Source organism: Ascaphus truei, chromosome 6 (assembly GCF_040206685.1).
Source record: "Ascaphus truei isolate aAscTru1 chromosome 6, aAscTru1.hap1, whole genome shotgun sequence".
Lineage (NCBI taxonomy): Eukaryota > Metazoa > Chordata > Amphibia > Anura > Ascaphidae > Ascaphus > Ascaphus truei.
The window spans coordinates 47,837,337-47,858,831 of record NC_134488.1 but is presented as its reverse complement, the minus strand read 5'-3'; the positions used below and the strand labels follow the sequence as shown (position 1 = coordinate 47,858,831).

The 21,495-nt window shown below is 49.6% G+C and overlaps 1 protein-coding gene across 4 annotated transcripts in view; it reads left to right on the top strand.

Moving 5' to 3' along the window:
* ABCG4 (ATP binding cassette subfamily G member 4) overlaps nt 1–21,178 on the top strand; it is a 58,309-nt gene extending 37,131 nt beyond the window's left edge. For 3 of the 4 annotated variants that reach the window (XM_075604157.1, XM_075604156.1, XM_075604158.1), the window contains 8 exons: nt 8,465–8,579; nt 10,871–11,001; nt 12,268–12,369; nt 12,909–13,077; nt 14,596–14,696; nt 17,191–17,349; nt 19,669–19,787; nt 20,382–21,178. In XM_075604157.1, the coding sequence (XP_075460272.1) occupies nt 8,465–8,579; nt 10,871–11,001; nt 12,268–12,369; nt 12,909–13,077; nt 14,596–14,696; nt 17,191–17,349; nt 19,669–19,787; nt 20,382–20,607 (1,122 nt within the window). In that variant the 3' untranslated portion in view covers nt 20,608–21,178. Of the gene's footprint in view, nt 1–8,464; nt 8,580–10,870; nt 11,002–12,267; nt 12,370–12,908; nt 13,078–14,595; nt 14,697–17,190; nt 17,350–18,331; nt 18,532–19,668; nt 19,790–20,381 lie in introns of those variants that run through there. The other variant, XR_012802152.1, reaches the window with a different exon arrangement.
* The last annotated feature ends 317 nt before the right edge of the window (nt 21,179–21,495 follow it).

Sequence of the window (21,495 nt, the reverse complement as noted above, 5' to 3'; positions counted from 1 at the left end):
CAGGCAGTTCCAGCAGGCTCTGCGACCAACGTCCAGCAAGCCTAGGGGACTGTGCCAGGCAGCTTCCTCCTGGCTGGGGAGAAGTCGCTCTCTCCCCCCCCCCCTCTCTGGAGAAAGCAGTATCTCTCAGTGTGCAGCTCAGTGTCTGCCTTTTATACCTCCTGTTCAATCAGGAGTGCTGCAGCTGCAACAAGCCTCTCCAGGGTAGGTTAACTGCTTGCATGCTGGAAAGCAGACATATCTCACTACATTCCAGAACACAGAGACCGTGACTATATCACATATACATGTGTATATATATATATATATATATATATATATATATACATGTATATATATAGATATAGATAGATATATATATTCCAAATTCACCAGATTGGCAGCTGGCAAAAAGAGACAGCACACTTAGTAATCAAAAAAATGCATGTATTAAAACATAAGCACCACAGTCAACCAACGTTTCGGTCCTCAGAATGGGACTATATATGTATAGGTAACCCTCCCTGCCTGGCTCCTAGAGAGATTACATTGTTGTGCAATATTTGGCTTTGGCTACTCTGCATGGGTTACCGTGACTCGGGGTGCTGGCCTCAGGCTGGGCGCTGAGATACCACGGATGTATAATAATGGGCAGCAGGAACGTGTGTAATATAACATTCTTGTATTCTGGTTCCCAGGCACGGGGAGCGTTCACATTCAAACTACAGACGCTGTATTTCTTTTTAACAAACATACAGGATTTCTGTGGCTTCTATTAGTGCAGACGCATCACTACAACGGAGATGTATTTACTTAGTTCCTAGCCTGTGTCGGGCCCAGCCCCCCTTATTATATCAGTACCATCTTCTGTATTAACCCGGGTTACCTGGGTCCCTATGGAAAAAACAGGGGGGTCCTCAGCAATTGGTCACAGGACTGTTTGGGAACTGTCACTTCCATACTGACCGATGAGGAATATGAATGCGGACCTGCGGTTAGAGATGATCCGCCGACGCTCGGGAGCCATCTTTCCTGAGGCCCTCTGTGGCGTGCCGGTTTCCTCTCGTTAGGATCTGTAGAATTCCATCTGCTTTCATCTGGGATCCTAACTCAGGGGCACTGTCCCACCTCCAGCACAACAAAATATAAGGGGCCAGGTCTGGGTTATTACTTTAGAAACATCTTTATATCTTCTTCCCGAGGTTGCCCTCCTCTGGTCCTCTGGGAACCTAAGCTTCTCGAACCTTCCCCTTCTCTATATACTCAACATGATGTCATGATTCCATGGCAACACAGGGTGGGGCCCAATACACTCCAACCCTCTAGTAACCCTTTGGGAGGGGGGGGTTACACTCTCCCCTAACTAAACCCAATGTTGCCCCCAATATTGCATAGGTACACATACACATTGTTAGAATACACATATATACATTTAATTATATACAGACTGTAATAACATATAATATCTTCTCACTTAAACGTGTTTAGACTTGTGCACTTAACCTTATCCAGGCAGCTGTGCTATATACACACACTGAGCATAAAGCTCATCTCTTTTGTATTACCGCATCCCATATTTGAACGGGCAAATGGCAGTAGAAGCGGGGCACAGTATTTATCTGGTCCCAGGGACAGTAGTGTAGCACAGGCGTGCGCAAAGTGGGGGGCGCGGGGTTTACAGAGGCCCCGCGCACTTCCCGAAGGCAGTTAAATGAATGCCGGGGGAGCTGCAAGGCCTCTGTAAACTTCTCCTTACCTTGGTTCAGACGTTCCTGGCGACGCGTCGCCATGGCAATGCATCGCCAAATGACGCCGCAGGGTCATGTGACGTTGTGTTGCCGTGGCAATGTGACGCCAGGATGTCAGAACCAAGGTAAGCAGGGGGGAGGGGGGCGCAAGGATAGGGGGACAGACAGCAGGGGGGCGCAGGGAAAAAGGATTGCGCTCCCCTGGAGTAGCACGTATGAAATTATAGTGAGTATAGTTATTACTGCAGTAACATGTGACCCAGACAGGATCAGACACTTACATAGCACATAGGTGAGCAGTAACACACAGACTACCAATAATGTGCTGGATCGGACCTCCTAACCATAGCACCCTTACCAGCAGGCACCTCTACATAGTGACCCTGTTTACCCCCTTTTTGTATATATACTCCACCCGATGTGCCCTGTTCTCATGATCCTTTATTAAGTGCGCTAAAGAATGCACTTGTCGTTAGTGTCTCTCCTTTTCTCTGGAGATCTTCCCTCCCCTCCCCTCTCCTCCCCTCCCCTCTCCTCCCTTCCCCTCTCCTCCCTTCTCCTCCCTTCTCCTCCCTTCCCCTCTCCTCCCTTCCCCTCCCCAGTGACATGCCTGAACTTGTCTTGTACAATGTGAAGAGTGAATCTACCAGACTTTGCCAGTTCCTGCAACCAACGTGTTTTTACGTTATTGCGCTATTGTTTGTTCTCTTGTTTCCTTCTTTATGGGGTTGCCCTACGCTCCCCTGACCTTTTGGAAGTAAGTAGAGGATGCGCATAGTGAGAAATGTGAGCTTTAGCTTTACATTGTAATCAGTGACCCCTGAACTATCCTATCATCTCCATAGTATCTCTAGGACATAGGGGTATTTATATCCCCAGATCTCCTTGGCCCGATCCCGGATTATACGATCCGCCCGAGTCAGCCATGTTAGCTTACGGCTTAGCGGACCACTGGGAACAACCCACATGAAGACTCCTTTATGGGAAGCTCAGCCATAGCCATGTCCCATTGTACATTGTCACTGTAAAATAAGCAATCGTCTAGTTCTTCAGTGTGCCGTATATAAGCCTCATTTTCCTCTTCAGAGTTCATGGGGCCCCCCACCATTGTTCGATCTTACCCTGTTGGCCAGACTCCATGCATGTGAACCCATCTCTGGGCACCATCTGGTAGCACATCCATGTTGACGAGGGACTCCCTCGGCAGGTGTCGCTCCCAACTCTCGGGTGGCAGGGCAAGTGGTGCAGTCCAGCAACACAGCAACCACCGGGCATCTCCCCATAGGAGGTAGAGAAGAAACTCCACTGGTAGATTTGCATGAGGCCACACAAGCTCTGATAACAACGGAGCAAGCCTCACCAGACAGGTCTACAGGGTCCACCAAAGGTGGAACCTCAGATGGATCCGCAATCACTGCCAGGATAACTTCGACCTCCGGCGGTCCCACAGAAAATGGTCTCCAGAGGTATCTCAGCAATCATGCGGCTAGGCACAGCGTCGTTCCTTTCTTCTCGATTGGAACTCACAGGTTCTTGTTCCAGCTCTCTCTCCCCACCGACCCAGGTTAACAGGTGTAGGGAGAAGGCGCTTCTAGCTCCCCTGCTAGTTCAGGGACGGGGACGCTGGATTCACTTGAGTCCCTACTTACATGTGTAGAGTTGATCAGCGACACCATCGTCCGATGGACGTGCGGCTGCATGTCGGGCAACCTGCACTCCGCAGATCTGGAAATACTGGGCAAGGCTCCTCAAGGACATCAACATCCAAAACAGGCTGCTTGTAGGAATTCTGAATCTCCTATGGTAATGATAAAAAACCCTGCCGGGAGTATGAAAATGTACTAACTGTGGAGTACTGGTAGCAGTCGCCATCTTATCAATGCCACAAAAATATAGTCTGGCCCACACAATCACGAGAGTGGGTGATATGGTCACTCCCTGTTCCACGTGTGTCGTTCTCTCTTTAACACTCAGTAAGTCCCCTAGCAAACCGGCAGGAATATGGCGTGGCCCATATGGTCCTGTATCCCCAGAGAGTTACTGGAGGGGAGGGCGTGGCCGTATACTTCGCGCAGCTAGGCAATGGGCTTCACACATCGTTGTCACCATGCATTCTTGTATCCTTGTTGGGAAACTAGGTCCCTCTTTAACTTGGCGGGAAATGCAGTCCCTCTTGACTTGTGTCAAAATGTTTCTGGTAGCGAAGGGTTTGGCTAACCACGATTTTGCTGTACTGGGGCTCTCAGCGCTAAATGCCCTTCATTTTGATCAACAGTCACTTGTATCCCATGTACTCTCACGTCTTTCTCAGGAACACCATTTTGGCTTCACAGTAGGCTAGAACCTGTGGTCGTGGCCCGCCGCCATTTTGAATGTTCTATCCGGGATTGATGCAATTTTAACTTTCTTATATCGGGAAAGATTTGCATGCACATAGTCCACAGTGTTTTTCTTTCCTTATTCGAGCATCGCTCCCATCTTTTCCTGACAAAGCGTACAATGTTGTCAAAGTCCAAACAAAACAAACTCTTCGCCCTAAAAGTTCCAAAACGGGCAAAACACAAACATTCCTCCACTTTCTCTTGCTTGCCCAGCGCCACGTTGGGCGCCAAATGTATCCCTCCCTGCCCAGCTTCCTAGGGAGATAACATCGTTGTGCAATGTTTGGCTACTCGGCATGGGTTACCCTGACTCCGGGGCTGGATTCAGGCGGCTGGGCGGTGAGTAAGGATATATAATAATGGGCGCCTGGAACTTTTGTAATACAACTGTCATTTATTCTGGTTCCCAGCACGGGGACGTCATATTCAAACTATAGACGTTGTACTACTTTATAGCAAAGATCACAATGTGAATCCCCACAGGGGGTCACAAAAGAGTTCCCTCTTAAGTTTGCACTCATACAACAGATGGTAATATGTATATATATATAGAAATGCATGTCATTTCCCAGAATCCCTTGCTGCAGTGGAAGTGCTGTGTGCTGGGTGATAATGGGGAAAGGCGGGGTTGCAGACCTGCCTAAGACATGCAGATGAGCATACAGTTGTATTTACATTTGCATATTTGCTTTGCTGTGGAGGGTTTTTGTCACTTTTTTGACCCACCATAACTTAACTCAGTATGGTAAACCCCATCCTTTAGCTTCTTTGCATAGCCAGTTAATCAACCCCACACTGATGAGACCCATTAAGGTCGAAACAGCTGCCTGTGGGTGGCTTCTCGGCCTTTTGGCTAAGATCAAGTGTAGGGTCTGTTCTGTGAAGGGTGCAATTGGTCCTCTGGTCAAGCCCGGGCTATTTTATCACGGCACCCCAGGAGTGGTTAACCTGGTGGAGTCATTTGCTGCCACACGCACTTGACACTTGCACGGATAATTTGCACACCCCTACATTTTTCTGCACTGGCACCCCTTATTGCCTTCCGCTGAGGGGTAGCCATTATTTTTTTACCCGCCAGGCTTCCGGGTCTGGCGTGCACTTGTGCACTTTTTTGTTGTTGTTTCGTCTGAGCACTTCCTGCACTGCATTGCACAGCGCACTGGAACACTCGCACCATGGATTGTGTTTTGTTTTTTTTTGGGTTATCAGTCACCTATTTTTCTTCGGAGAATGCAAGACTGTGTGCTGGTCGGTGGTCGCCATTCCCTCGGGAGAAGACTGCGGTGGGCGAGTAGGCGTGAGCTGAAAGCCCTAAAGACCTGGAACCTCCTGCTGCGCCTACTGCACGGGGAGGGGATAGGATGGACGTCGGATTCTTCGGATGACGACGTCGGTGTAACATCGGGACTTTTCCTGGCCCTTGTGGCTGAAGAGGACCGACTATGTCATGGACTTGCAGCTCTCCGGAGCCTATAGTCACAAGTGGAGCTCACCTGATCTCACAGCGTGGATCACGAGCACGGTTTTGGAGGTGGAATCACTTTTTCACCACCCGGGCTACAAACAAACAAAAAAAAAAAAAAAGCTGTCTGTGGGTGGTTTTCTGGGTATGCACCTTAACCCTGGCTGTGCTCAAAGCTGTGACCATGCAGCAAGCTTAAGCCTATAGGGAACCATGTTAAAAATGTTTTTTGAAGCAAAAAGTGGCACTGTGTGCTCATTTGCATGTCATTCCCCAGAATCCCTTGCTGCAGTGGAAGTGCTGTGTGCTGGGTGATAATGGTGAAAGGTGGGGTTGCAGACCTGCCTAAGACATGCGGATGAGCATACAGTTGTATTTACATTTATATATATATATATATATATATATATATATATATATATATATATATATATATATATATATATAAAAAGGAGACAGCACTCAGGCATGTAAATACAGTAAAACACAAAGCACAGAAGTCCAACGTTTCGATCCCACAGGGGGACTTCTGTGCTTTGTGTTTTAATACACTTACTGATTTTACCTGCCTGAGTGCTGTCTCCTTTTTGCCAGTTTCTGGTAATGTATGTATTTGCTATCTTTATGGGATATGCACCAGCCCATTCAGGATACTATATTGGAGTGCCTGAGAAATCGTTTTCAACTATATATATATATATATATATATATATATATATATATATATATATATAAAACGATTTCACAGGCACTCCAATATAGTATCCTGAATATATATATACTCAGTATCGGGTATACATAAGAGCTACCATAGGAAACGCCACTAAAACTAAAATAATAATAAAATGTTATTAACATATATGTAATATAGACAGCAAAGTGAATAAATGGTTTAGAAATGTGAATGAAATCCCCTCAGTGAGAGATTGACAGCATGTAGGTAGTGGGTATACTGGGAGTGCTATCCCAAGGGCTAAACCAAAGTGTGTCTCACAATAGATGTCCTGTTGAATGAAGGACACGATTTGATACAATTATAGATCAAGCGCTCAAAATAAGAGGCAATGAAGCTACAGTGTGGCAGTTAATAAGCAGGGTGTATATACAACCATACTGATATAATGTATCAAGGGTTACAGCTAGAAAACAAACCTCACACAAAGGCTGAAAAGAGACATCCACTTCAGCAGCTGATCAATAGCCTCTACGCCAGGTATATATACAGATAGAGCACAGCTGGCACTCCAAGCAAAAGAGTCAAATCATCAGGTGCCATAAGACAAGTATATGCAACAGATTGCCTTCCCAGCAGGGAAGCAAAGAAACAGCACTCAGTAGTATGTAGCAAAAAGATTGTATTCAAACAACATGACAGCACATGTAAACCAACGTTTCGGTCCACTAAGGACCTTCTTCAGCACTTCCCTGTAGAAGGTCCTTATCGGACCGAAACGTTGGTTTACATGTGCTGTCATGTTGTTTGAATACAATCTTTTTGCTACATACTATTGAGTGCTGTTTCTTTGCTTCCCCTGCTGGGAAGGCAATCTGTTGTATATATATATATATATATATATATATATATATGTGAAATTAGTATATTACGCAACGTAACCAGAGCTGCCCCCTAAGATGGTCAGTAGACACCAACATGTATAATACATGTTCAAACCACAGCCGGGGCACCCAGGCGCTGTATGCTATACTCTGCTGTAATAGGTAGGTTAGTGACAATGGAAAAAAGGCGCTCATCATAAGCAATATATATATATATTATATATATATATATATATATATATATATATATATATATATAGACACCTGCAATAGGCAGTGAATGAAGCTATTAGACACCAATTGGTTCCTTTCTTGAGTCGGACCCGGCCCCACGTATTACTTCAGTACCATCTTCTGTATTAACCCGGGTTCCCTGAGCCCCTACGGGAAAATCAGGGGGGTCCTTTGCGATTGGTGACAACACCGTTCGGCTGTTTGGGAACTGCCACTTCCATACCAGCTGATGAGAAAAATAAATGCGGACCTGCGGTTCGATCCGATCCGCCGACACCCGGGAGCCCTCTTTCCGGAGGCCCGCTGTGGCGTGCCGTTTCCCTATCTTTACGATCTGTAGCACTTCATCTGCGTTCACCTGGGATCCTAACTCAGGGGCACTGTCCCATCTTCAACACAACAAAATATAAGGGGCCTGCTCTGGGTTATTACTTTACGATTATTTTTATACTTTCTCCCAGAGGCTCCCCCTCCTCTTGTCCTCCAGGGATACTCCCTTCTCGAACCTTCTCCCTATCTTATATATACCTATATATGTATGTATGTGTAAGAGATGTGTGCAGAGGTTCATATAATGGAGACCGATTGGAGACATACGTGAGCACGGGCAGGATACACGGGTCACACACTCTTGTTGAAGGTTCCCTTGAACGATTCTCCCGTTTATTTCTGTGTATATATACTGTACAGTTGTGTGAAAAAGAAAGTACACCCTTTGAATTCCATGGTTTTACATATCAGGACATAATAACAATCATCTGTTCCTTAGCAGGTCTTAAAATTAGGTAAATACAACCTCAGATGAACAACAACACATGACATATTACACTGTGTCATAATTTATTTAACAAAAATAAAGCCAAAATGGAGAAGCCATGTGTATGTATGTATGTATGTATGTATGTATGTATGTATGTATGTATGTATGTATGTGTGTATATATGTCTGTCTGTATGTATGTATGTATGTATGTGTGTATATATGTCTGTCTGTATGTATGTATGTATGTATGTATGTATGTATGTATGTATGTATATATGTCTGTCTGTCTGTCTATATGTATGTATCTGTGTATATATACATGTCTCTCTGTCTGCTTCCAGCTGTATATCCTCAGTCAGGGGCAGTGTATATATCGAGGGTCCGTAACTGATCTCATCCCGTATCTGAAGGGCCTGGGACTCCATTGCCCCACGTACCACAACCCCGCTGACTTCAGTGAGTTATATATCTGCCCCACGTACCACAACCCCGCTGACTTCAGTGAGTTATATATCTGCCCCACCTACCCCAACCCGCTGACTTCAGTGAGTTATATATCTGCCCCACCTACCCCAACCCGCTGACTTCAGTGAGTTATATATCTGCCCCACCTACCCCAACCCGCTGACTTCAGTGAGTTATATATCTGCCCCACCTACCCCAACCCGCTGACTTCAGTGAGTTATATATCTGCCCCATCTACCCCAACCCGCTGACTTCAGTGAGTTATATATCTGCCCCACCTACCCCAACCCGCTGACTTCAGTGAGTTATATATCTGCCCCACGTACCCCAACCCGCTGACTTCAGTGAGTTATATATCTGCCCCACCTACCCCAACCCGCTGACTTCAGTGAGTTATATATCTGCCCCACATACCACAACCCGCTGACTTCAGTGAGCTATATATCTGCCCCACCTACCCCAACCCGCTGACTTCAGTGAGTTATATATCTGCCCCACCTACCCCAACCCGCTGACTTCAGTGAGTTATATATCTGCCCCACCTACCCCAACCCGCTGACTTCAGTGAGTTATATATCTGCCTCACCTACCCCAACCCGCTGACTTCAACCCGCTGACTTCAGTGAGTTATATATCTGCCCCACCTACCCCAACCCGCTGACTTCAGTGAGTTATATATCTGCCCCACGTACCCCAACCCGCTGTCTTCAGTGAGTTATATATCTGCCCCACGTACCCCAACCCGCTGACTTCAGTGAGTTATATATCTGCCCCACGTACCCCAACCCGCTGACTTCAGTGAGTTATATATCTGCCCCACCTACCCCAACCCGCTGACTTGAGTGAGTTATATATCTGCCCCACCTACCACAACCCGCTGACTTCAGTGAGTTATATATCTGCCCCACCTACCACAACCCGCTGACTTCAGTGAGTTATATATCTGCCCCACCTACCACAACCCGCTGACTTCAGTGAGTTAAATATCAGCCCCACGTACCCCAACCCGCTGACTTCAGTGAGTTATATACCTGCCCCACCTACCCCAACCCGCTGACTTCAGTGAGTTATATATCTGCCCCACGTACCACAACCCACTGACTTCAGTGAGTTATATATCTGCCCCACGTACCCCAACCCGCTGACTTCAGTGAGTTATATACCTGCCCCACCTACCCCAACCCGCTGACTTCAGTGAGTTATATACCTGCCCCACCTACCCCAACCCGCTGACTTCAGTGAGTTATATACCTGCCCCACCTACCACAACCCACTGACTTCAGTGAGTTATATACCTGCCCCACCTACCACAACCCACTGACTTCGGTGAGTTATATATCTGCCCCACGTACCCCAACCCGCTGTCTTCAGTGAGTTATATATCTGCCCCACGTACCCCAACCCGCTGACTTCAGTGAGTTATATATCTGCCCCACGTACCCCAACCCGCTGACTTCAGTGAGTTATATATCTGCCCCACCTACCCCAACCCGCTGACTTGAGTGAGTTATATATCTGCCCCACCTACCACAACCCGCTGACTTCAGTGAGTTATATATCTGCCCCACCTACCACAACCCGCTGACTTCAGTGAGTTAAATATCAGCCCCACCTACCCCAACCCGCTGACTTCAACCCGCTGACTTCAGTGAGTTATATATCTGCCCCACGTACCCCAACCCGCTGACTTCAGTGAGTTATATATCTGCCCCACCTACCCCAACCCGCTGACTTGAGTGAGTTATATATCTGCCCCACCTACCACAACCCGCTGACTTCAGTGAGTTATATATCTGCCCCACCTACCACAACCCGCTGACTTCAGTGAGTTAAATATCAGCCCCACGTACCCCAACCCGCTGACTTCAGTGAGTTATATATCTGCCCCACGTACCCCAACCCGCTGACTTCAGTGAGTTATATATCTGCCCCACGTACCCCAACCCGCTGACTTCAGTGAGTTATATATCTGCCCCACGTACCCCAACCCGCTGACTTCAGTGAGTTATATATCTGCCCCACCTACCCCAACCCACTGACTTCAGTGAGTTATATATCTGCCCCACCTACCACAACCCGCTGACTTCAGTGAGTTATATATCTGCCCCACCTACCCCAACCCGCTGACTTCAGTGAGCACATATATACCCTCCCATATATCTGCCTCCCCTGCACGCCCCCCTCCACACTTAAGTGTTACTTCTACACCTCCGACTTTAATTTCTGCCCTCCCAGTAACACCTCCCCCCACATAACTGCCCCCTCTTTCCCTCCTGGAGCAGTTATTGAGTTGGCATCGGGGGAGTATGGAGACTTGAATCCAGTGTTATTCCACGCCGTGCAGGACGGGCTGTGCCCAATCTCCAGGGAGAAAAGCAAGCCTGCCAAGAGAGACCCCGCCCACTGCGCCAACGTGAGTGTAACCCCACCCACTGCACCAATGTGAGTGTGTAACCCCACCCACTGCGCCAATGTGAGTGTCTAACCCCACCACTGCGCCAATGTGAGTGTCTAACCCCACCACTGCGCCAATGTGAGTGTCTAACCCCACCCACTGCACCAATGTGAGTGTGTAACCCCACCCACTGCGCCAATGTGAGTGTGTAACCCCACCCACTGCGCCAATGTGAGTGTCTAACCCCACCACTGCGCCAATGTGAGTGTCTAACCCCACCACTGCACCAATGTGAGTGTGTAACCCCACCCACTGCACCAATGTGAGTGTGTAACCCCACCCACTGCGCCAATGTGAGTGTGTAACCCCACCCACTGCGCCAATGTGAGTGTCTAACCCCACCACTGCACCAATGTGAGTGTGTAACCCCACCCACTGCACCAATGTGAGTGTGTAACCCACCCACTGCACCAATGAGTGTAACCCCACCCACTGCACCCATGTGAGTGTGTAAACCTGTCCACTGTGCCAACGTGAGTGTGTAACCCTGTCTGCTGCAGAAACGCGAGTGTCTAACCCCGTCCACTGCGCCACCGTGAGTGTGAATCCCCACCAACTGCGCCAATGTGAGTGTGTATCCCCACCAACTGCGCCAATGTGAGTGTGTAACCCCGCCCACTGCACTAACGTGAATGTGTAACCCCGCCCACATATTCAATGTGAATGTTTAACCCCGCCCACTTCTTCAACGTGAGTGTGTAATCCTGCCCACTGCACCAACATGAGTGTGTAACCCTGACCACTGAGCCAACCTGTTTAACCCCACCTACTGCACCAATGTGAGTGTGTAACCCCTCACTGCACAAATGTGAGTGTGAAATCCCTCCCACTGCATCAACATGAGTGTGTAACCGTTTGCAGAGCCAATGTGAGTGTATAACCCCACCCACTGTGCCAATGTGAGTGTGTAACCCCACCCACTGCAGCAACGTGAGTGTGTAACCCCACCCACTGCAGCAACGTGAGTGCGTAAACCCGCCCACTGCAGCAACGTGAGTGTGTAATCCTTTCCACTTGCCCAATGTGTGTATAACCCTGCCCCCTACTAACTATATATACCCACACACACGCACGCGCACACACAGTGTCACACACACACATAGTGTCACACACACACACCCAGTGACACACACACACACCCAGTGACACACACACACAGTGACAAACACACAAATACACTCACACACACAGTGTGTATACAAGCTGTTGTCCCTGTCCCCACAGGAGATCCCTGGACACATTGAGAGCCACACATTTGCCACGAGCTCCATGAACCAGTTCTGCATCCTCTTCAAACGCACATTCATCTCTATCCTGAGAGACACGGTATGGGGGGAGCGGGCGGGGGGCAACACCTGAGGAAGGGCCGCCACCTCCACACTGGGAAGGGGGAGAGAGACGGTGCCCGGGGGAGGGAGGAAAGAGAGGGAGAAACCATACCTGAGGGAGGGACCCAACTGGTGGGAGGATGGGAGATCCTACCTTGTTGATGGACGTGGAGGCGGAACCACTCCTGTCAGCTCACACACCTGTGCATCTGGGGGGGAGGGTTACCTGTAGTGTTCTCCCCCCCACAGGCTTCACTGTGCATGGGTGGGGGGGGGGGAAAGAGCTGGAGGGGTTACCTGTAGTGCTCTCCCCCCTCCCCCCGAAGTCTCACTTTGCACCGGGGAGGAGAGATGGGGGGTTACCTGTTCTGTTATCTTCCCCCTCCCTCCCCCAGAGGTCTCACTTTGCACAGGGAGGTGGAGGGGTTACCTGTTCTGTTCTTTTCCCCCCTCTGCCCTCCCCCACCGAGGTCTCACGTTGCACTGGGAGGTGGGGGGAGAGGTGGAGGGGTTACCTGTTCTGTTCTCTCCCCCCAGGTCCTCACTCACTTGCGTTTCATGTCCCACCTATGTATCGGAGTGCTGATCGGGCTGCTGTACCTGCACATTGGCGACGACGCTGGCAAAGTGTTCAATAACACTGGCTTTCTGTTCTTCTCCATGCTCTTCCTAATGTTTGCTGCCCTCATGCCCACCGTGCTGACCTGTAAGAGCCCCTGTATACTCCACACCCCAATAGTAATTACGCAGATCCTATAAAAGACCCACAACCAGGGGCATAGCTAAAGCCCGGGGACCCGCGCTCTTGGGGGACCCACTCCCCCCCTGTCGGCAGCCCATCGCTCTCTTCAGACAGGCAAGGGGAGATGGTAGGCGCTGGGCCCCCAGCGTTAAACAGAGGATAAGCTGTCAGAGGAATCAGCAGCTGTTACAGAGTCAGAGCAGGAGAGGAGCGCCCTCTAGCAGCAGACACCGGAAGTAAGAAAGAGTTTCGGTTCAGATCACTAGAGAGCGGGGGGGGGAAGTGGGGGAGAGAGGTGATGATGATGATGATGATGATGGTGGAGGGAGGGGGAGAGAGGTGATGATGGTGGGGAAAAGAGGAGGAGGGGTAGATTAGGATGAGGGGGAGAGATGAGAGGGAGAGATGATGATTATGATGGGGAGGGGGAGAGATGATGATTATGATGGGGAGGGGCAGAGATGATGATGAGGGATGATTCAGAGGAGGGATGAGAAGGGTTGATGAGGGCGAGGATCAGTGAGAGAGTGGGAGAGGGAGAAAATATTGCAGTCAGTATTAATATTAATGAGCCCTGGAAATGTTTTTGCCCGGGGCCCGTGCATGTCTAGCTACGTCACTGCCCACAACCCCTATAATAACCAGATATTCTATAACCCCCAGACCCTATAATAACCCCACATACAGTACCATTAATTGACTCCACAGATCTTAATGTAATTCCAATTACTCTATAGTAACTCACACACCCTATAATAACCTCACATACCCTATAATACCCTGCAGATGCTATAGTAACCCTACATACTCAGACCATCTCACTCTACCCCCTCAGTCTCCATTCCCTGCACTATTATCCAGCCCCCTCTCTCCCAGTCTCTATGTCTCTCCCCTTCTCTTTCTCTTCCCCTACTCTCTCTCTTCACCCCTCTTTCAGTCTGTCACTTTCGTAATTTCCTCTCTCTCCCTTCCACACCGCTGTCTCCCTCTCCTACCTTTCTCTGCTCCCTCTCTGTCTGTCTCTACCCTCTCTCCCTCCCCTCCCAGTCTCTCTCCCCTCTCTCTGTCTCTTTCCCCTCTTTCAGTCTCCCTCCTCTTCCCTCTGTCTCCCTCCCCTCTCTCAGTCTCCCTCCCCTCTCTCAGTCTCTCTCCCCTTTTTCAGTCTCCCTCCTCTCTCTGTCTCTCTCTCCCCTCTCTGTCTCTCTCCCTCTCAGTCTCCCTCTCCCAGTCTCTCTTCCCTCTCTCAATCTCTCTCCCCTCTCTCAATCTCTCTCCCCTCTCTCAATCTCTCTCCCCCCTCTCTCCCCTCTTTCAGTCTCCCTCCTCTCTCTGTCTCCCTCCCCTCCCAGTCTCTCTCCCCTCTCTGTCTCTCTCTCCCCTCTCTGTCTCTCTCCCCTCTTTCAGTCTCCCCTCTTTCAGTCTAAGTCTCTCTCTCCCCCCTCAGTCTCTCCCCCCTCTCTCAGTCTCTCTCTTCCCCCACAGTCCCCCTGGAGATGTCCGTATTCCTCAGAGAGCACCTGAATTACTGGTACAGTCTGAAGGCGTATTATCTGGCCAAGACCATGGCAGATATCCCCTTCCAGGTAACACTTCCTGTGACACCCAGTCTTAGAGATAACTTTACCCTATAACAATCTGTCCTAGAAGTTCCTGGCAGTGCAGGCTCTATATCTGTGTGCCCATTAAGCACTAGCAGTGCCCATCTCTGTGCCCCTGTCTTATCAGTGCCAGTCTCTGTGCCCATTAAGCACTAGCAGTGCCCATCTCTGTGCCCCTGTCTTATCAGTGCCAGTCTCTGTGCCCATTAAGCACTAGCAGTGCCCATCTCTGTGCCCCTGTCTTATCAGTGCCAGTCTCTGTGCCCATTAAGCACTAGCAGTGCCCATCTCTGTGCCCCTGTCTTATCAGTGCCAGTCTCTGTGCCCATTAAGCACTAGCAGTGCCCATCTCTGTGCCCCTGTCTTATCAGTGCCAGTCTCTGTGACCCTGTCCTATCAGTGCCTGTCTCTGTGCCCATGTCCTTTCAGTGCCAGTCTCTGTGCCCCTGTTTTATCAGTGCCAGTCTCTGTGCCCCTGTCCTATCAGTGCCTGTCTCTGTGCCTCTGTCCTATCAGTAGCCATCTCTGTGTCCCAGTCCTATCAGTGCCAGTCTCTGTGCCCGTCCTATCAGTGCCTGTCTCTGTGCCCATGTCCTTTCAGTGCAAGTCTCTGTGCCCCTGTTTTATCAGTGCCAGTCTCTGTGCCCCTGTCCTATCAGTGCCTGTCTCTGTGCCCCTGTCCTATCAGTGCCAGTCTCTGTGCCTCTGTCCTATCAGTGCCAGTCTCTGTGCCCATGTCCTTTCAGTGCCAGTCTCTGTGCCCCTGTTCTATCAGTGCCCATCTCTGAGCCCCTGTCCTATCAGTGCCCATCTCTGTGCCCCTGTCCTATCAGTGCCCATCTCTGTGCCCCTGTCCTATCAGTGCCCATCTCTGTGCACTTGTGCTATCAGTGCCCATATCTGTGCCCGTTCTATCAGTGCCAGTCTCTGTGTCCATCCTATCAGTGCCCGTCTCTGTGCCCCTGTCCTATCAGTGCCCGTCTCTGTGCCCCTGTCCTATCAGTGCCCATCTCTGTGCACTTGTGCTATCAGTGCCCATATCTGTGCCCGTTCTATCAGTGCCAGTCTCTGTGTCCATCCTATCAGTGCCCATCTCTGTGCCCCTGTCCTATCAGTGCCCATCTCTGTGCCCCTGTCTTATCAGTGCCAGTCTCTGTGCCCATTAAGCACTAGCAGTGCCCATCTCTGTGCCCCTGTCTTATCAGTGCCAGTCTCTGTGCCCATTAAGCACTAGCAGTGCCCATCTCTGTGCCCCTGTCTTATCAGTGCCAGTCTCTGTGCCCATTAAGCACTAGCAGTGCCCATCTCTGTGCCCCTGTCTTATCAGTGCCAGTCTCTGTGCCCATTAAGCACTAGCAGTGCCCATCTCTGTGCCCCTGTCTTATCAGTGCCAGTCTCTGTGACCCTGTCCTATCAGTGCCTGTCTCTGTGCCCATGTCCTTTCAGTGCCAGTCTCTGTGCCCCTGTTTTATCAGTGCCAGTCTCTGTGCCCCTGTCCTATCAGTGCCTGTCTCTGTGCCTCTGTCCTATCAGTAGCCATCTCTGTGTCCCAGTCCTATCAGTGCCAGTCTCTGTGCCCGTCCTATCAGTGCCTGTCTCTGTGCCCATGTCCTTTCAGTGCAAGTCTCTGTGCCCCTGTTTTATCAGTGCCAGTCTCTGTGCCCCTGTCCTATCAGTGCCTGTCTCTGTGCCCCTGTCCTATCAGTGCCAGTCTCTGTGCCTCTGTCCTATCAGTGCCAGTCTCTGTGCCCATGTCCTTTCAGTGCCAGTCTCTGTGCCCCTGTTCTATCAGTGCCCATCTCTGAGCCCCTGTCCTATCAGTGCCCATCTCTGTGCCCCTGTCCTATCAGTGCCCATCTCTGTGCCCCTGTCCTATCAGTGCCCATCTCTGTGCACTTGTGCTATCAGTGCCCATATCTGTGCCCGTTCTATCAGTGCCAGTCTCTGTGTCCATCCTTTCAGTGCCCGTCTCTGTGCCCCTGTCCTATCAGTGCCCGTCTCTGTGCCCCTGTCCTATCAGTGCCCATCTCTGTGCACTTGTGCTATCAGTGCCCATATCTGTGCCCGTTCTATCAGTGCCAGTCTCTGTGTCCATCCTATCAGTGCCCATCTCTGTGCCCCTGTCCTATCAGTGCCCGTCTCTGTGCCCCTGTCCTATCAGTGCCCATCTCTGTGCCCCTGTCCTATCAGTGCCCATCTCTGTGCCCCAGTCCTATCAGTGCCCGTCTCTGTGCCCCAGTCCTATCAGTGCCAGTCTCTGTTCCCGTCTTATCAGTGCCAGTCTCTGTGTCCATCCTATCAGTGCCCATCTGTGTGCACCTGTTCTATCAGTGCCCGTCTCTGTGCCCCTGTTCTATCAGTGCCCGTCTCTGTGCCCCTGTTCTATCAGTGCCCGTCTCTGTGCCTGTGTCTTATCAGTGTTCCTGTCCTATCAGTGCCCGTCTCTATGCGGATTTTCATAGTGTCCCTCTGCCCACAGGTGGTGTGCCCCATTGCATACTGCAGCATTGTGTACTGGATGACAGGTCAGCCCCCCGAGGCCGCACGCTTCCTCCTCTTCTCTGCTCTCGCCACCTCCACCGCACTCGTGGCGCAGTCCTTGGGGCTCCTCATCGGTGCAGCTTCCAACTCCTTACAGGTGAGATGGGGGCACTGGGGTATGCAGCAGGGATGAAGTTATACTGGGCAGGAGCCAAAACTGCAGTTACATTGGGCCCAAAACATCCCATTTGTGGATTCATAGGAACCTTTTCTCTTCCTATCCCTCTATCCATTCATCTCTCTCTATCCTTTCTTCTATTAATTCATCTCACTATCCATCCAACTCTCTCTATATATATATCCATCCATCTCTCTATCAATCCTTCTATTAATTCATGTCTGTATCCTCCATCTATCCATCCAACTCTCTATCCCTCCATCTCTCTACCCATCCAACTCTCTATCCCTCCATCTCTCTACCCCTCCATCTCTCTACCCATCCAACTCTCTATATATTCATCTCTCCGTCCGTCCATCCATCTGTCCGTTCATCCATCCATCTGTCCATCCATACATCCATCTCTCCGTCCGTCCATCCGTCTCTCCATCCATCCATCTCTCTGTCCATCCACCCATCTCTCCGTCCATCCATCCATCTCTCCGTCCATCCATCCATCTCTCCGTCCATCCATCCATCCATCCATCACTCTGTCCGTCTATCCATCTCTCTCCGTCCGTTCAACCATCTCTTCAACCATCTCTCTCCATTCATCCATCTCTCTGCCTGTCCATCATTCTATCCAACCATCTGTGTGTATCCCTCTATCTCTTGTTTAAAAAATTAGCAAATTGGTGACATATTACAGCACAGGCAGTTGTACGACTGATATGTTGACCCAATAATATCACAGCCCACACAGTAGCTTACTCTTGTGAATATTTATAACCACACACAAGATGTTCTAAAACTGGCGCACCCACCACAGATGTGCAACAGTCAATCCGTGTATATTAGAGGATCTATAGATCAACTTTAAACTCAAATCATATATTGTGACATACAGTGTAAACCTGTGACTTTTAAAAAAATGATATATGAAATAATCTCAAATAATGTATGTATGTCTTTATTTATATAGCACCATTAATGTACCCGGCGCTTTACAGCAGTAATACACGTGATAATCATATAAATAACAATAAATACAAATAACAGATCATGGGAATAACTGCTTCAGACATAAAAGTAACATTTCGGAAGAGGAGTCCCTGCCTCGAGGAGCTTACAGTCTAATTGGTTGGTGGGAAGAATGTACAGAGACAGTAGGAGGGCGTTCTGGTAAGTGCGTCTGCAGGGGGCCAAGCTTTATGTATCATGTATAGTATTAGTATATTCATATTAGTATTAGTGTATAGTATTAGCCACAGTGCTACTCATATGCTTCGTTAAGCAAGAGTGTCTTAAAGTGGGTATTAAAGGTGGATAGAGAGGGTGCTAGTTGGGTATTGAGGGGAAGCGCATTCCAGAGGTGTGGGGCAGTCAGTGAGAAAGGTTTAAGGTGGGAGAGGGCTTTAGATACAAAGGGGGTAGAGAGAAGACATCCTTAGAATAGTGAAAAAAGTGACAAATCACATATATCATATAATAAAGTCCTTCTGTTCAAACCCCGGTGATGTTTCTCGGGTTCTTCAGGGCGATCAACTTTCTCCAAAGATTGGGGGAGCGCAGGCAACCGATACAGAACAAAATAGAAACACAAAATAGTGTCATCTTCACGGGGGAGGAATAATGTGGAGTTTGGGGAATAATCCTGCTCACACTCTCCCCAATAAAACAGGCACATATCCTAGTCTGTGGCATCCTTGTTAGCTGTGGTCTTTGGAAGGGGGACAATAGTGCAGACTATCAAAAAATGTATGTCTCAGAAAATAAAACAATAAAATGTGCACTCACAGGTTGAATGCCCTTTAAAATGCTTGTTAACAGTTAGTAACAGTATGTGTGCGCTTGCTTGTCGCGATCTCACCACTCCTGCCACTGTCCCACGTGATCCCCGCGTCATCGGGTCTGATACGCTCAATGCAGGAAACCTACAAAAGCAAAACGCGTTGGCGGATACGGTGAGACACGGGGTGCTCCCTCCTGCTTCCGCGTATCAGACCCAGTGACGTGGATATTCACGTGGGACGCCGACAGAGGCATTGTTCCCACATTCTGTGTCTTTACTCACTGAGCCACTTCTAAAATTCCCCAATTTTCACCAGTTCAGTCACCCGCGGTTTGCACAAAACGTGGACATTTTATGGCGCGCCAGGATAGACTCAGTTGGTGAAGTTTTATATATTCACAAATATTTCACCAGCTGCAAATCTCCAGAAAACGCCAAATTCACAAAACTTGTGTAAAGGTTTCGCCATTCTCTACTCCTGACCCCAGGGGGTCCAGGTTTCACCCTCGCGCTCTCTCTCTCTGAAGGTCGCGACCTTCGTGGGGCCGGTCACTGCGATCCCAGTGCTACTGTTTTCCGGCTTCTTTGTCAGCTTTAAAACCATCCCGACGTATTTGCAGTGGAGCTCGTACATCTCATATGTCAGGTCAGAGGGGGGCGTGGGAGCGACGGGGGAGGCACGTGCGGGCAGAGACGGGATGGGGAGGCGTGATGTTACGCAGGGACTCAGGAGAGAAAGGTGGACATGGGAGAGAGAAAGGTACAGTGGGCACAGAGGGGGGCACATGACAGGTAGGCACATGAGATAGAAAGGTACAGCGGACACAGAGGTAGGCACATGATACAGGTGGGTAGAGGGGGCACATGACACAGGTGGGCAGAGGGGGCACATGACACAGGTGGGCAGAAGGGGTACATGACACAGGTGGGCAGAAGGGGTACATGACACAGGTGGCCAGAGGGGCACATAACACAGGTGGGTAGAGGGGGCACATGACAGGTGGGCAGAGGGGTCACATGACACAGGTGAGCACAGGACAATGATGGAGTTGTAGAAAGAGTGTGCACAGGAAAGCACCAGGCACACAGGGATGTAAGGTGCAGAGGGCACAATGGGCACTGGAATAGAGACCCTGAGTGGCTCTGTAGAGACAGGGTGGTACCTACTCAGGGTAACATATAAGGACACATAAGTCACCCAGCTCACAGCTGTTGCATAGGATCTCTCCCTCCACCACAGGTACGGCTTTGAGGGGGTGATTCTGGTGATCTATGGCATGGACCGTGCCCCCCTGCAGTGCCGCGAACCCCCCTGCCCCTTCCAGCTGCCCCAGCGGGTCCTGCAGGAGCTGGACGTGGAGGAAGCCAAGCTGTACGTGGACTTCCTGGTGCTGGCGGGGTTCTTCCTTGGCCTGCGGCTACTCGCCTACTTGGTGCTGCGCTACCGAGTAAAATCAGAGAGGTAGAGGGGTGTGGCAACCCTTGCAGGGAGCAGGTCCCAGAGGGAGAGGGGGCCTAGCACCTCGGGGACACAGAGCACACAAAGGTGCTGAAGGTAACGTCTGGAAGATGCTTGCAAGAGGTCGCACCACTCTCTCTCTCTCTGACACTGCCTCTTTCTTCCTTACCCTCTGGGATCAGCCAGGGAGCAGGAAAGACTCACAACTCTCACAGAACTTGGGACCAAGATGGCGGAACTGACGCCAACATATTATATCCCATGGCATGGAAAGGAATACGACCCTCTCTCCCCTCCCTCCTCCCCATCCTGCAGAACCCCTCCTCTGGGGAATCGCCATGGCAACTGGCGTAGGAGTTGCGAGGGAGCAGGCTCCATACCTACCTGTAGGTAGTCCTTAAACATTTCAGGGCCACTTAACCCCTTCACTGCTAGAGGGGGCTTCAAATGACCTTTTACATGTGTTAACAATATATAATAACGTGTATCAAATATACAGTACTTATATATCTGTATCTTGAATCCTAAGTCCCACTTGGCAAAATACTGTATACCGGATTTTGAATAAACGAAAGCACTCAGAAATGTAACACCGTCTGGCACTTCTGCTTCAGCGTTTAAGACTCGGGCCAGAAAGGGGATTTCTTAAAAACATATGGAAACTGCTTACGGTTTAAGATCTACGGAGCAATAGGAGGAGTTATAGGGAGATGTTATATGGAGTAATAGGAGGAGTTATAGGGAGAGATTATATGGGGTAATAGGAGGAGTTATAGGGAGAGGTTATATGGAGTAATAGGAGGAGTTATAGGGAGCGGTTATATGGAGTAATAGGAGTTATAGGAAGCGGTTATATGGGGTAATAGGAGGAGTTATAGGGAAAGGTTAAATGGGG